The 14815-nt window shown below is 31.6% G+C and overlaps 1 protein-coding gene across 5 annotated transcripts in view; it reads left to right on the top strand.

Annotated features, from left to right (window-relative positions):
* Positions 1-14560, top strand: part of LOC143224718 (uncharacterized) — a 90298-nt gene extending 75738 nt beyond the window's left edge. For all 5 annotated transcript variants that reach the window (XM_076452954.1, XM_076452951.1, XM_076452952.1 and 2 more), the window contains 7 exons: positions 4330-4468; positions 4755-5211; positions 7202-7437; positions 7874-8177; positions 11493-11604; positions 11798-11900; positions 12569-14560. In XM_076452954.1, coding sequence (XP_076309069.1) covers positions 4330-4468; positions 4755-5211; positions 7202-7437; positions 7874-8177; positions 11493-11604; positions 11798-11900; positions 12569-13185 — 1968 coding nt within the window. In that variant the 3' untranslated portion in view covers positions 13186-14560. The remainder of the gene's footprint in view (positions 1-4329; positions 4469-4754; positions 5212-7201; positions 7438-7873; positions 8178-11492; positions 11605-11797; positions 11901-12568) is intronic.
* Positions 14561-14815: the final 255 nt, after the last annotated feature.

The following is a 14815-nucleotide window of genomic DNA, read 5'->3' as shown; positions in this document are numbered from 1 at the left end:
TCAGTGTTAGTTTTAGAGTGATTCTACATAATAACTACAGTACATGTGCATAATATATCAGTGTTAGTTTTAGAGTGATTCTACATAATAACTACAGTACATATACATAATGTATCAGTGTTAGTTTTAGAGTGATTCTACATAATAACTACAGTACATGTGCATAATATATCAGTGTTAGTTTTAGAGTGATTCTACATAATAACTACAGTACATATACATAATGTATCAGTGTTAGTTTTAGAGTGATTCTACATAATAACTACAGTACAAGTACATAATGTGTCAGTGTTAGTTTTAGAGTGATTCTACATAATAACTACAGTACATGTACATAATGTATCAGTGTTAGTTTTAGAGTGATTCTACTTCATAACTACACTACATGTACATAATGTGTCAGTGTTAGTTTTAGAGTAATTATACATAATAACTACAGAACATGTACATGATGTATCAGTGTTAGTTTTAGAGTTATTCTACATAATAACAACAGTACATGTACTTGATGTGTCAATGTTAGTTTTAGAGTGATTCTAAATAATAACTACAGTACATGTACATGATGTGTCAGTGTTAGTTTTAGAGTGATTCTACATAATAACAACAGTACATGTACATAATGTATCAGTGTTAGTTTTAGTGATTCTACATAATAACTACAATACATGTACATAATGTGTCAGTGTTAGTTTTAGAGTGATTCTACATAATAACTACAGTACATGTACATGATGTGTCAGTGTTAGTTTTAGAGTGATTCTACATAATAACAACAGTACATGTACTTGATGTATCAGTGTTAGTTTTAGAGTGATTCTACTTCATAACTACACTACATGTACATAATGTGTCAGTGTTAGTTTTAGAGTAATTATACATAATAACTACAGTACATGTACATAATGTGTCAGTGTTAGTTTCAGAGTGATTCTACTTCATAACTACAGTACATGTACTTGATGTGTCAGTGTTAGTTTTAAAGTGATTCTACTTCATAACTACAGTACATGTACATAATGTAGCAGTGTTAGTTTCAGAGTGATTCTACATAATAACTACAGTACATATACATAATGTATCAGTGTTAGTTTTAGAGTGATTCTACATAATAACTACAGTACATGTGCATAATATATCAGTGTTAGTTTTAGAGTGATTCTACATAATAACTACAGTACATATACATAATGTATCAGTGTTAGTTTTAGAGTGATTCTACATAATAACTACAGTACAAGTACATAATGTGTCAGTGTTAGTTTTAGAGTGATTCTACATAATAACTACAGTACATGTACATAATGTATCAGTGTTAGTTTTAGAGTGATTCTACTTCATAACTACACTACATGTACATAATGTGTCAGTGTTAGTTTTAGAGTAATTATACATAATAACTACAGAACATGTACATGATGTATCAGTGTTAGTTTTAGAGTTATTCTACATAATAACAACAGTACATGTACTTGATGTGTCAATGTTAGTTTTAGAGTGATTCTAAATAATAACTACAGTACATGTACATGATGTGTCAGTGTTAGTTTTAGAGTGATTCTACATAATAACAACAGTACATGTACATAATGTATCAGTGTTAGTTTTAGTGATTCTACATAATGACTACAATACATGTACATAATGTGTCAGTGTTAGTTTTAGAGTGATTCTACATAATAACTACAGTACATGTACATGATGTGTCAGTGTTAGTTTTAGAGTGATTCTACATAATAACAACAGTACATGTACTTGATGTATCAGTGTTAGTTTTAGAGTGATTCTACTTCATAACTACACTACATGTACATAATGTGTCAGTGTTAGTTTTAGAGTAATTATACATAATAACTACAGTACATGTACATAATGTGTCAGTGTTAGTTTCAGAGTGATTCTACTTCATAACTACAGTACATGTACTTGATGTGTCAGTGTTAGTTTTAAAGTGATTCTACTTCATAACTACAGTACATGTACTTGATGTGTCAGTGTTAGTTTTAAAGTGATTCTACTTCATAACTACAGTACATGTACATAATGTAGCAGTGTTAGTTTCAGAGTGATTCTACATAATAACTACAGTACATGTACTTGATGTGTCAGTGTTAGTTTTTGAGTGATTCTACATAATAACTACAGAACATGTACATTATGTATCAGTGTTAGTTTCAGAAATTCTGCCTACTAACTACAGTACATGTGCATAATGTATCAGTGTTAGTTTTAGAGTGATTCTACATAATAACTACAGTACATGTACATAATATATCAGTGTTAGTTTTAGAGTGACTCTACATAATAACTACAGTACATGTACATAATATATCAGTGTTAGTTTTAGAGTGACTCTACATAATAACTACAGTACATATACATAATATATCAGTGTTAGTTTTAGAGTGACTCTACATAATAACTACAGTACATGTACATAATATATCAGTGTTAGTTTTAGAGTGATTCTACATAATAACAACAGTACATGTACTTGATGTGTCAGTGTTAGTTTTAGAGTGATTCTACATAATAACTACAGTACATATACATGATGTATCAGTGTTAGTTTTAGAGTGATTCTACATAATAACAACAGTACATGTACTTGATGTGTCAATGTTAGTTTTAGTGATTCTACATAATAACTACAATACATGTACATAATGTGTCAGTGTTAGTTTTAGAGTGATTCTACATAATAACTACAGTACATGTACGTGATGTGTCAGTGTTAGTTTTAGAGTGATTCTACATAATAACAACAGTACATGTACTTGATGTATCAGTGTTAGTTTTAGAGTGATTCTACTTCATAACTACACTACATGTACATAATGTGTCAGTGTTAGTTTTAGAGTAATTATACATAATAACTACAGTACATGTACTTGATGTGTCAGTGTTAGTTTTAGAGTGATTCTACATAATAACTACAGTACATGTACATGATGTATCAGTGTTAGTTTTAGAGTGATTCTACATAATAACAACAGTACATGTACTTGATGTGTCAATGTTAGTTTTAGAGTGATTCTAAATAATAACTACAGTACATGTACATGATGTGTCAGTGTTAGTTTTAGAGTGATTCTACATAATAACAACAGTACATGTACATAATGTATCAGTGTTAGTTTTAGTGATTCTACATAATAACTACAATACATGTACATAATGTGTCAGTGTTAGTTTTAGAGTGATTCTACATAATAACTACAGTACATGTACATGATGTGTCAGTGTTAGTTTTAGAGTGATTCTACATAATAACAACAGTACATGTACTTGATGTATCAGTGTTAGTTTTAGAGTGATTCTACTTCTTAACTACACTACATGTACATAATGTGTCAGTGTTAGTTTTTGAGTGATTCTACATAATAACTACAGAACATGTACATTATGTATCAGTGTTAGTTTCAGAAATTCTGCCTACTAACTACAGTACATGTGCATAATGTATCATAATGTGCACAATATGACACATCAACTCATCTAACAATCTTAAACTCTTCATACAGACTCCTGTTCTCACTGTTAAATATGACACATCAACTCATCTAACAATCTTGAACTCTTAATACAGACTCCTGTTCTCACTGTTAAATATGACACATCAACTCATCTAACAATCTTAAACTCTTAATACAGACTCCTGTTCTCACTGTTAAATATGACACATCAACTCATCTAACAATCTTAAACTCTTAATACAGACTCCTGTTCTCACTGTTAAATATGACACATCAACTCATCTAACAATCTTAAACTCTTAATACAGACTCCTGTTCTCACTGTTAAATATGACACATCAACTCATCTAACAATCTTAAACTCTTAATACACATCCCATCTTCTTTTATCAAGAGAAAACAATTTTAGAGATTTCAAAGTTTTCTCATATGACAATCTCTCCATTGCAGGAACCATTCTATTAACTTTTTCCTTAAATCTTTCAAATAGTTCACTGTCTTTTCTAAGCTAAGGAGCCCAGACTGAACAAAATGAAAACAAACTTTATGATATTAATATGGCAATTAGTCAGTGATAACAGTGACATCTATCACCCCTGCATCACCACATACACTACATTGTTTGCATCATGTTTTAATTGTATAATCTACATCTTCAGTCACTTCTTTGAACCACTGTTTATGTTGTATCATCCCATGTACTCTGTTTATCACTGCTCCAACTGTTTTAATTATGTCATCCTCAATGTTGTTTAAAGGTTGTTCAAAGAACCATTAATTTCATATGAATCTGATGTTAAAATGCTGGTTTTGAAAATAATATGTTGATTCTTCTGTGTTGTGTCATTGATAGAAACCAGGTGATGATCAAACTCCCAGTGGTAAGTCAACTCCAACTCAGCTCCCAGCTTCTCAGAATAATCAGTTTCAGTGTGAGGACAACAATAACAGTACACCCAAACTGGAAGTTTCCAAACTTGAAGATATGAAAGGTAAGAAGTCTTGCTAAAAATATATTTTATTTATAAAAGGTAAGTAAGTATTAACAGTTTAATTAAGTGAACCTTTCTATGAAGGTGCTGATTGTGTACGACTGTAAACAATGTTGTATATATTATAGAACTATATACTAAGTAAGATGAGTTACATTCAGTTAAATGATAAGCAAAAACTGTTTCCTAACAATAAATTGTTTTTCTTTTATCTTTATTAATAACATATGTAACACGTAATGAGTTGTATGTTTTCTTCTACTGATAATGATTTAATTTCGGATAGTGAGTGACCTGAAAGCTGAGTTAAAGAGACGAAATTTGCCAGTGTCAGGGCCTAAACCTCAACTCATTGAGCGGTTGAAGACTTATTCTAATGTAACACCAAGCACTGCCACAGCATCCTCATTTAATTTTACAAATGTTTCTTCCACTGTAAACACCAGTAGTCCAGCAATACCAGTCAGCCTTATTGACAACATGCTCACTGTTCTTCAATACACCACTGATCATGACATTAATTTAATGTCTCCTGTAGAAACGGTGACGAATGTTCTTCCTGCTTTACCTAGCACTGAATCTAAGTTTGAGATCTATCAAGTATCGAACGAGGTAGAACCTTCATTGTTGCCACCTGCTGTTCCAATGGATACTGACATAAAAATAACATTAGATTCAGCTGAGGAGGACATAGTAAATCTTCAACAAAAACGTATCAGGGAACTCCAGTTGGAGCTCCAGAGGTCAGTGTACTATTCCATCTTTACATGCATAGTGCTTTCAGTTCAAACATATAAACTGTTTCATTCAGTAGGAATGTTTTCTTTTATATATGAAAAACTACTTATTGCTACCTAGTAAAACTGATTTTGTGTTTATTTTCAATGTGACATTGTTGTAATCCTGAGGAACTGTTTGGAATTTGCTGACATATGTTGTTAAGATTTATTTTTGAATCATCTTATTAAAGGATTTCTCTTTTTGTTCATGCCAAGCTCTGCAGTGTAAATAGAACAACAGTTTCTTTTAACAGATGGCTTAAAATAAACCTCTGTTAGAATAGCACACTTGATATAATAGTTCTCTATGTTTGATAGAATGGCACACATGATATAATAGTTCTCTAGGTTTGGTAGAATGGCACACATGATATAATAGTTCTCTCAGTTTGGTAGAATAGCACACATGGTATAATAGTTCTCTAGGTTTGGTAGAATAGCACACTTGGTATAATAGTTCTCTAGGTGTGGTAGAATAGTACACTTGATATAATAATTCTCTAGGTTTGGTAGAATAGTACACTTGATATAATAGTTCTCTAGGTGTGGTAGAATAGTACACTTGGTATAATAGTTCTCTAGGTTTGGTAGAATAACACATTTGATATAATAGTTCTCTAGGTTTGGTAGAATAGTACACTTGGTATAATAGTTCTCTAGGTTTGGTAGAATAACACATTTGATATAATAGTTCTCTTGGTTTGGTAGAATAGCACACTTGGTATAATAGTTCTCTAGGTTTGGTAGAATAGTACACTTGGTATAATAGTTCTCTAGGTTTGGTAGAATAGTGCACTTGGTATAATAGTTCTGTAGGTTTGGTAGACTTAGTACACTTGGTATAATAGTTCTCTAGGTTTGGTAGAATAACACATTTGATATAATAGTTCTCTTGGTTTGGCAGAATAGCACACCTGGTATAATAGTTCTCCCAGGCCTGGCAGAACAGTGCACTTGGTATAATAGTTCTGTAGGTTTGGTAGACCTAGTACACTTGGTATAATAGTTCTCTAGGTTTGGTAGAATAGTACACTTGGTATAATAGTTCTCTTGGTTTGGTAGAATAGTACACTTGGTATAATAGTTCTCTAGGTTTGGTAGAATAGTACACTTGGTATAATAGTTCTCTAGGTTTGGTAGAACAACACATTTGATATAATAGTTCTCTAGGTTTGGTAGAATAGCACACCTTGGTATAATAGTTCTCTAGGTTTGGTAGAATAGTACACTTGGTATAATAGTTCTCTAGGTTTGGTAGAATAGCACTCTTGATATAATAGTTCTCTAGGTTTGGTAGAATAGCACACTTGATATAATAGTTCTCTATGTTTGATAGAATGGCACACATGATATAATAGTTCTCTAGGTTTGGTAGAATGGCACACATGATATAATAGTTCTCTCAGTTTGGTAGAATAGCACACATGGTATAATAGTTCTCTAGGTTTGGTAGAATAGCACACTTGGTATAATAGTTCTCTAGGTGTGGTAGAATAGTACACTTGGTATAATAGTTCTCTAGGTTTGGTAGAATAGTACACTTGGTATAATAGTTCTCTAGGTGTGGTAGAATAGTACACTTGATATAATAGTTCTCTAGGTTTGGTAGAATTAGTACACTTGGTATAATAGTTCTCTAGGTTTGGTAGAATAACACATTTGATATAATAGTTCTCTAGGTTTGGTAGAATAGCACACTTGATATAATAGTCCTCTAGGTGAAATAACTTATGGAATACTATTTAACTTGCCTTCGTTAATTGCCAGTGTGAACACTTATATCTATCAGAACATTCTAAAACACTGCCTAGTTTTATATACTGAAAAAAATGTTTTCATAAAAAACAACTAAGAATTGGTGAGAATAAATCCAAAGTTTATAGAAAAAGATACAAGAACTGTTAATAATCCAGGTTACATCTTTTAACCTTCAATGATATTTATCCCTTTTCAGATCCCAGTTGCAACTTCACCAGCAGCAGGGTTATCTACAGACTCAGTCTTCCTCACAGATTGTACAAGCTGATCTTAATCAACAGTCTGATTCACAGGACGTTTCCTGTAGCACCCCAGCTTTCACGACTGTAGCTGCCACTTGTACCGTTGCAACATCAGAGGCCAAACCTAACCAGCGACAACTGCTTCAGCAACACTTGCAACAGAAATTACAACGACAGCAGCAACCACTTGGTAGGCCTAATTTTATTAAAGTTGTGTATGCCTATCCTTACACAGTCAAACTTATTACTGATGTAACTTGAGTTACTTATACTTTGTTCTGTAGTTTTGTATTAAATTCATTAGTTACTTTCCAAAAACGTTACTTATAGATTAGCTACTACTATGTGTTCTTAGTGCTTATAAAGATTTTCAGCTGTGGATTTACTTCTTAAATTTTCATTATTTCTCTGTGTTTCCGAGTTTGGTTGGTTCAAAAACTCTACTCAAAATATTTCACTCTACCTGTTTCCGAGTTTGGTTGGTTCAAAAACTCTACTCAAAATATCTCACTCTACCTGTTTCTGAGTTTGGTTGGTTCAAAAAGTCTACTCAAAATATTTCATTTTACCTCTTTCCGAGTTTCATTGGTTCAAAAACTCTACTCAAAATATTTTATTTTTAACAGGGGCTTCAAGTTTTTCCAATGATATTTTGTCAGCAGCAGTGAAAGCCAACCTTGCTAGTTTTCTTCACACTGTTTCAACTTCGACAAGTAATGTTATGCAGGACCCAGCCATGAGTCACACTGTTTCGCCAAGCTGTACCTCAGTAACTAGTAGCATCCAGCAACCTGTCGTGAGTTTTCCCTCAACATTCCCACATGTAACTGCTGGTTTTCTGTGTCCTTCTACTTCAGTAATGAATGACCCAGTTTCGACAACTGCCAAGCCACGAGCAAGCTCGTTACCTAATGGGTTGATTGACAAGAGGTAATAAATCAGGATTGTTTTACAACTCAAAGTTTCAGTATCTACCTTTTAAAGGAATGTAACATGTTTGTGAGTGGTTAGGTAATAACTTCATCATTACTTATGATGTCTTCCTTACATTCACACAATGACATGTTCCATATTAAGTGTTCTACAAAAACTTTATAAAAGTTGCCAGCTACAGGATATTAATGTTAAAAGCAATAAATAAAAACTCTATAACCCAAACACTTTGGAAAGGTGAACATCTCTTTTTCAGGGGCAAATTCATTTCTATTATGACTTCTTCAGCCTACATGTTTTTCTAATATCATCAATGATAAAAGCATGTATAGAAGAAATTTTTTGACAACAATACCTCTATCCAGGTGACAAGGCTATAACTCCACATATAAATAAAAATTAAATCAACTGTTTCAAAAAAATTTCAGCTGATGCCACTCGTATTGATGGAAGGAAAATGAATTATCCATGATATACCAGACTCCTGTCACTTTAGGACCACATAGTATGATATCAAAATTAATAGTAAATGGATTTAATTAATAAATTTTAGACAAAAATTAAATTATTCTGTAATAAATACAAAAATGCATTAAATATATACAAAAAAGTAAAAATCAGAGAAATTCTACTAAAGATTATTTTTAGCTAAAAATAAGGTCATCTAAGAACTTGACATTACTTTATGAGGATGTACACTTTAAGCCACATATAAGAGCACAGTAAACTATCACTTTATTGTGATGTTGTGTTAATTAGTGTCTCTACATACTGGGGGTAGGAATACTAACTTCAAGTTTTATATTACTTACCTTTTTTATTTTTCCATCTTTTTATGTTTATGTTTTTCTAACTTGGGAGAGCAGTCACCTTCCTACAGCTGTCTGCAGGCAGTAAAGAGTGATATATATATATGGGATGTTGTAGGTTTAACACCCACATCTTGCTCTCCTAATTTCTAATTTTCTTATGTGAGACAAGCAAATTGGAGGTTAAGACTGATGGTGTATCCCCAACACAATTTAAGTCCTACTTCCACAGTCACCTCCAAAAGCAGGATACATTTTATAATACCACGTTGTAGCTTGTACCCTAGAATCCTTTTTAAAAATATGCAGCATATTTTATTTCATGTAAATGTGTTTTAGTTTATGGCTTGTAAATGTTATATATATATATATATACTTATAATTAAACAATATAATATTACAAGGACTTATAAGCAACTAAATACGTAGTGTATCCACATGCTTATAATTAACTAAATAGAAAGTGTATCTCAGAACAGCTTATATGATTGTCAATGGTCATATTCAGTTTCTCTCTTTCTTAACTTGAAGTTGACCTAGGAAGGTCGAAACGTTGTTCTCTCCCTATCAATAAAAGTGTTAATAAACACATCTTAGGGATGAGAGTATAAATGGGTACAAGATTGTAGTGGGCATTGCAGTTAGGTTATTAATAAGTATAGGTATAAAGGTGTTTCTTTATATTGGTTTTAGTTGCTGTACAAGTAGGGCTTTTTTGATTTTACATTTGTTTCTCTATTTAATATCTTGGTGCTTTCTATAGTTATGTTGTGTTTATCTGATTTGCAGTGTTTAAAAACTTGTGAAGGTGTTTTTTGTGTTCTTTAAATCTAGTTTCCATTTTTCTGTTTGTTTCTTTATTGTAGAAGTCATGGCAATTGTTGCATTGTGTTGTATAAATAATGTTGGTGTTGTGTTTGTCAGTGTAGTTTTTACATAGAATGAACTTTAGTTTTGTACCTGGTTTTTGAATAAATTTGGTGTTTACTGGAATGTTGTGTTTTGTTAATTTTTTTCCAAATGTTGGTTATTTTTTCACTGATGTCAGGAACATATGGTATACAGCAGTGTAAGGTTTTGTAGTTTGTTGTATCTTGGGATTTATCGTTGTTGGTCTAAGTGTGTGTGTATAATTTTTTCTACTGTTTTTGAGGAAATTTGTTGATGTTGATGAAGTGATGTTTTATTTTGTTGATTTCATCATTAATTTTATAGTGTGAACATAGTTCTGTTGCTGTGTTTATTTGGTTTGTTAATATGTTAAGTTTTTGTTTTATTTCATGTTCTGACTTACAGTATGGGTGATTTATCTGTGGATTTCTGTTTTAAATTGTGTATCATTTCTTGTGATTTTGAGGTCAAGAAATGCTATTTGGTTAGTTTTTTTTTCCTGTTCACAGATAAACTTAATGTTAGGGTGTATAGAGTGAGTGTGGTTTAAAAAAACTAAGTGCATGTTCTGTAGATGTGAATCCAGCAATTGTATCATCAACATACCTGTACCAGTATAGTGATGGGTGTAAGGCTGTGATTCAATCTGTTATCAAAATGTTGGCTAGAACTGGTGACATGGGATTCCCCATACTTAAGCCATTTATTTGTAGGTAGCTTGGTTATTGAACATAAAGTGAATACATAGTGTATCCACATACTTATAATTAACTAAATGCATAGTGTATCCACATGTTTATAATTAACTAAATGCATAGTGTATCCACATGTTTATAATTAACTAAATGCATAGTGTATCCACATGTTTATAATTAACTAAATGCATAGTGTATCCACATGTTTATAATTAACTAAATGCATAGTGTATCCACATGTTTATAATTAACTAAATACATGGTGTATTCACATGTTTATAATTAACTAAATACATGGTGTATTCACATGTTTATAATTAACTAAATACATGGTGTATCCACATGTTTATAATTAACTAAATACATGGTGTATCCACATGTTTATAATTAACTAAATACATGGTGTATTCACATGTTTATAATTGAACACTTTTTTAACTTGATTTCATTATATTTTATAATTTCTTTTTAATGCTACAGATGAATGAGAAACATTTGTTTTGCATGTTATTATTCATGTTTTACACATGTAATATTAATGTTATTATCCATGTTTTACACATGTAATATTAATGTTATTATCCATGTTTTACATATGTAATATTAATTTACTCTTGGTAACAAAACACTGAGACAGAAATGGTGATGTTAGCTTAGATTGGTTACAACAGTAAAACTTCCTATTACTACTTGGTTTCAACACTAACACTTCCTGTTACTACTTGGTTTCAACACTTGATGAAAATCTCCTCTATTCTATAAGAGTGCTGAATTTTATATTGTACAGTATAGGAGCTTGTGGATCAGTGGTGAGAGATAAGAACAGTCTCATAATCTACATGTTAACAAGAAAGTTGTAGGTCTAAGGAAGTGAACAAAAAACAGTTTATTATCTGATGTTTAACTTTCTACTGTAGAAAAATGTCCGTGCCCACTGTGGACACAAGACCGTCAAACAAACCTTTATTATCCAAGAAAAATTCAGAACCACCACCAGACTATGATGAAGCCACAAAACAGTTGAACAAGGTTAGACTTGGATCTTCTTGTCATCTTTATATTATTTGAAAGAATGTCTTTTAATTGTATGTGTGTAATAAGATTTGTTTATATTATATACATGTCTGGTGCCGAGGTAACATTACATGAAACAGGTGCTTTAGCTATTTCCAGTACTTAATGTAGTTATCTTTGAAATTAAACATATTTTTCTTTCTGACAGAATCACTCGTATTCAGCCTCTATCAATAACTTTCATACTGGCCTGAAATCTTTCCAGAGTCAAGCTGTTAATGATGTGCTTGAGATCTTGATTCAAAATGGAGGTAGGTTTGGTAACCTTTAGGGATAAGTTTATCTTTTAAAAACTTGTCTGACAAGTGTGAATCTTCACAGTCGTCTTAAAGAAGGGCACAAAATGTACAATTGTGAGGCTTCAAAAACTAACCTAAAATTTAACTAATATTTTGTTGATTAAAGGTCAACATTTAGCTTAATTTACTGGTCAAAAGTAGTACATATAGACATGTGTAGTCACTCTTTATTCCTTTTTAGTTTACTTCAGTCCTTCTGATTACCATTTCTTGTGAAATAATATGTTTAATAATGGTGTCTTTATGATATTATTTACCTTGTCTAGTTATAGGAAATAATGCATGTTGCTAGTACTGTACTAATATGTCCTCTCCAGAAAGCTTTTATTAAACTTTGCAGTGCAAATATACCCTTTTGAGGTATTTATTCTGAATTTTTAAAATAGTTTTATCCTTTAGCTTCACCTTAATACCACAGTTATAGTCTGTAATGACATTAAATACTGTTTTTGTTCTTATAGATTTAAACTGAATGTTTATAGCAGCTTTACTGACACATCTTTTTACCTTTATGATCTTGGTATTTTTTTTTAATACAAGTTTCCTTCACTTAGTACAGAAAGTAAGAAAACAAAATTAACTAAAACATTACACTAATATGTGACTTTCTACTCACTAAGAACTACCACCCAGTGCTGCCCAAGAACCATATATTACAACTATTCCTCAGTCTTTTGGTAAGTCTCATTCATCAACGTTTCCAGTGATCACCTCATCTTCAGCAGTTTCTGTGTTGACCATTCCACCATCCTTATCATTGGTAAGCCAAGAAACTACTCCAATACCATGTCATCCAACTATTGCATCACCTCCTACTATCGGTTCAACAACGAGTCCACCATCCACAATGTTAAGTGAGACAGGTCACGATGCAAATCCAAGTCTGGACTTTGATCTTCACTTAGACTTGGATGGCTTTGGAGGTATGGAGCTTGATGGGTTTGGACTCGGTGAAGAACGTAGAATGGAACTTAACAACTGTTATGTTCAGAAGTCAGCCCAGGTCACCACCTGGCCTACTGTGACCTTGCATGACTCAGGAATGGACACCGAACTGACAGAATGGCTAGACTCCATGATGCCTATCACTGGTACAGCAATTCCTTCTAACACTGAGTCCCTGTACAATGGACCCAATGACCATGACCCACTTCTGTCTACCATGTGTGCTTCACATGACCCTTTTGAAGAAATGGACTGCAAAACTCCAACTCTGATGTGGGATTTTGCTACATAAACACATTTCTGTGATAAGAAGTGGTCCAGCTTTTTTCTTTACCTCTTCTCAATAACACACTGATTACAATACTTTTTTAGCAACCATATGGTCAATATAGGTAATAAAATTTACAAATTGAGGACCAATATGATGACCATTGTAGAAATGGTAACCTTGAACCATGTGTTTTGAAGACATTTACAAAACAAACAAACCAACAATTTGAAATAGATTGTTGAACTTATTGTCAGTGTGGTAAAAACATTGGTATGCTTCCAAAGCCTTTTATCTTGGATTGTTAAATATTGTATGTATTTCTGTTTTAAATTGTTTATATTATTATCTTATTACATTTTAAATTTGCTTTAAGTATGTATGAGTGTGTTTGACTGTTTCCAAAAGGATACTGACACTTTATACAGAACACCGGTTCTTCTTGTGGTCAGTTTGAATGTAGTATCACACCAATATTTTACCAGTCTTAAATTCTGAATGAATAACTGTTTAAGTTCAAGGTGCTGTTAAAATTATGAAAATTTATAATTTAATGTAGAGAAAGTCAAACATTACAAGTTTATAAATTTTCTTTTGTGGTTTTGTCTCGATCTGATGTTGGAAGTTTTGTATATTTGGGTAAAGTAAATTAGTACAAATATAAGTTATTTACAATAATTTAACTGAAATTAGTGACAAGTGAACTAATAAATTTAATGGATGTGACACATCCAGAAGATATAACTAGAAGTTTAAAGTATGTGTGTGTGTGTTAAAAACTGAGTTCCAAGCCATGGTTTAAATATTTGTAATTAAAAGGAAACTATCATAGATTTATAAAGAAATGCTATATTAATATATTTAATAATTTACATGTGATTATTATAACATATATAGATCATAAAATTAAACACTGGAATTTACCTACTCCGACATAATTGTGTCATCACACATTAATGTTGATTTTAAGACAGTTAGGCCTCAAATATTTTATTACCATTAGAAATTGTAAGGTTGATGCATTTTTCATTTTGTAAATTATTTTAAAAATTATGTTGAAAATACATGACCAAAAGTTGAAGATGGATCCTTATCCATATTGTGAAATAAATATCTTTGATCAACATTTCTGATTGTCTAGTAATTCAAATGCAAGTCCTTTAGAAATGTAATGTGTAGCATAGTGCTAAAAAGACAAAAAAAAAAAACTTGTTTAGATAAAAATAATGCTGATGAATAAAAACAAACTGAATAATTTCAATTCCTTTGATGTTAAGGTAACAGGAGAAGGCACCATTAATAGCAAGTGTTGTATTGTTTCATACAAGTTAGTTCCAAAAGAAAGAAAAATCTATGTACTGGTCACAGAAAATAAACATACCTGTTTGTTGTATCAAAATATATGTTGTTTTAGTTAAGTATGATATTCATATGAAACACTGAACATGTGTTACGTTTAGCATAATAACTACAACTAAAATGTCTTTCAAGTTCGTTGTTGTAGAATGACACTTATACCCATCAATAATACACTGCATTAGGGCTATGTTTTTAACACTATGCTTCTAATCTAGTCCCTTCACGTTTTATGAATAATAAATATGGTTTAGATATTATTATTAATTCTATCATTACTGATGAAGTGATTTGTTTA

This window comes from Tachypleus tridentatus, chromosome 9 (assembly GCF_004210375.1).
Source record: "Tachypleus tridentatus isolate NWPU-2018 chromosome 9, ASM421037v1, whole genome shotgun sequence".
Lineage (NCBI taxonomy): Eukaryota > Metazoa > Arthropoda > Merostomata > Xiphosura > Limulidae > Tachypleus > Tachypleus tridentatus.
This window is presented reverse-complemented; position numbering and strand designations above follow the sequence as displayed.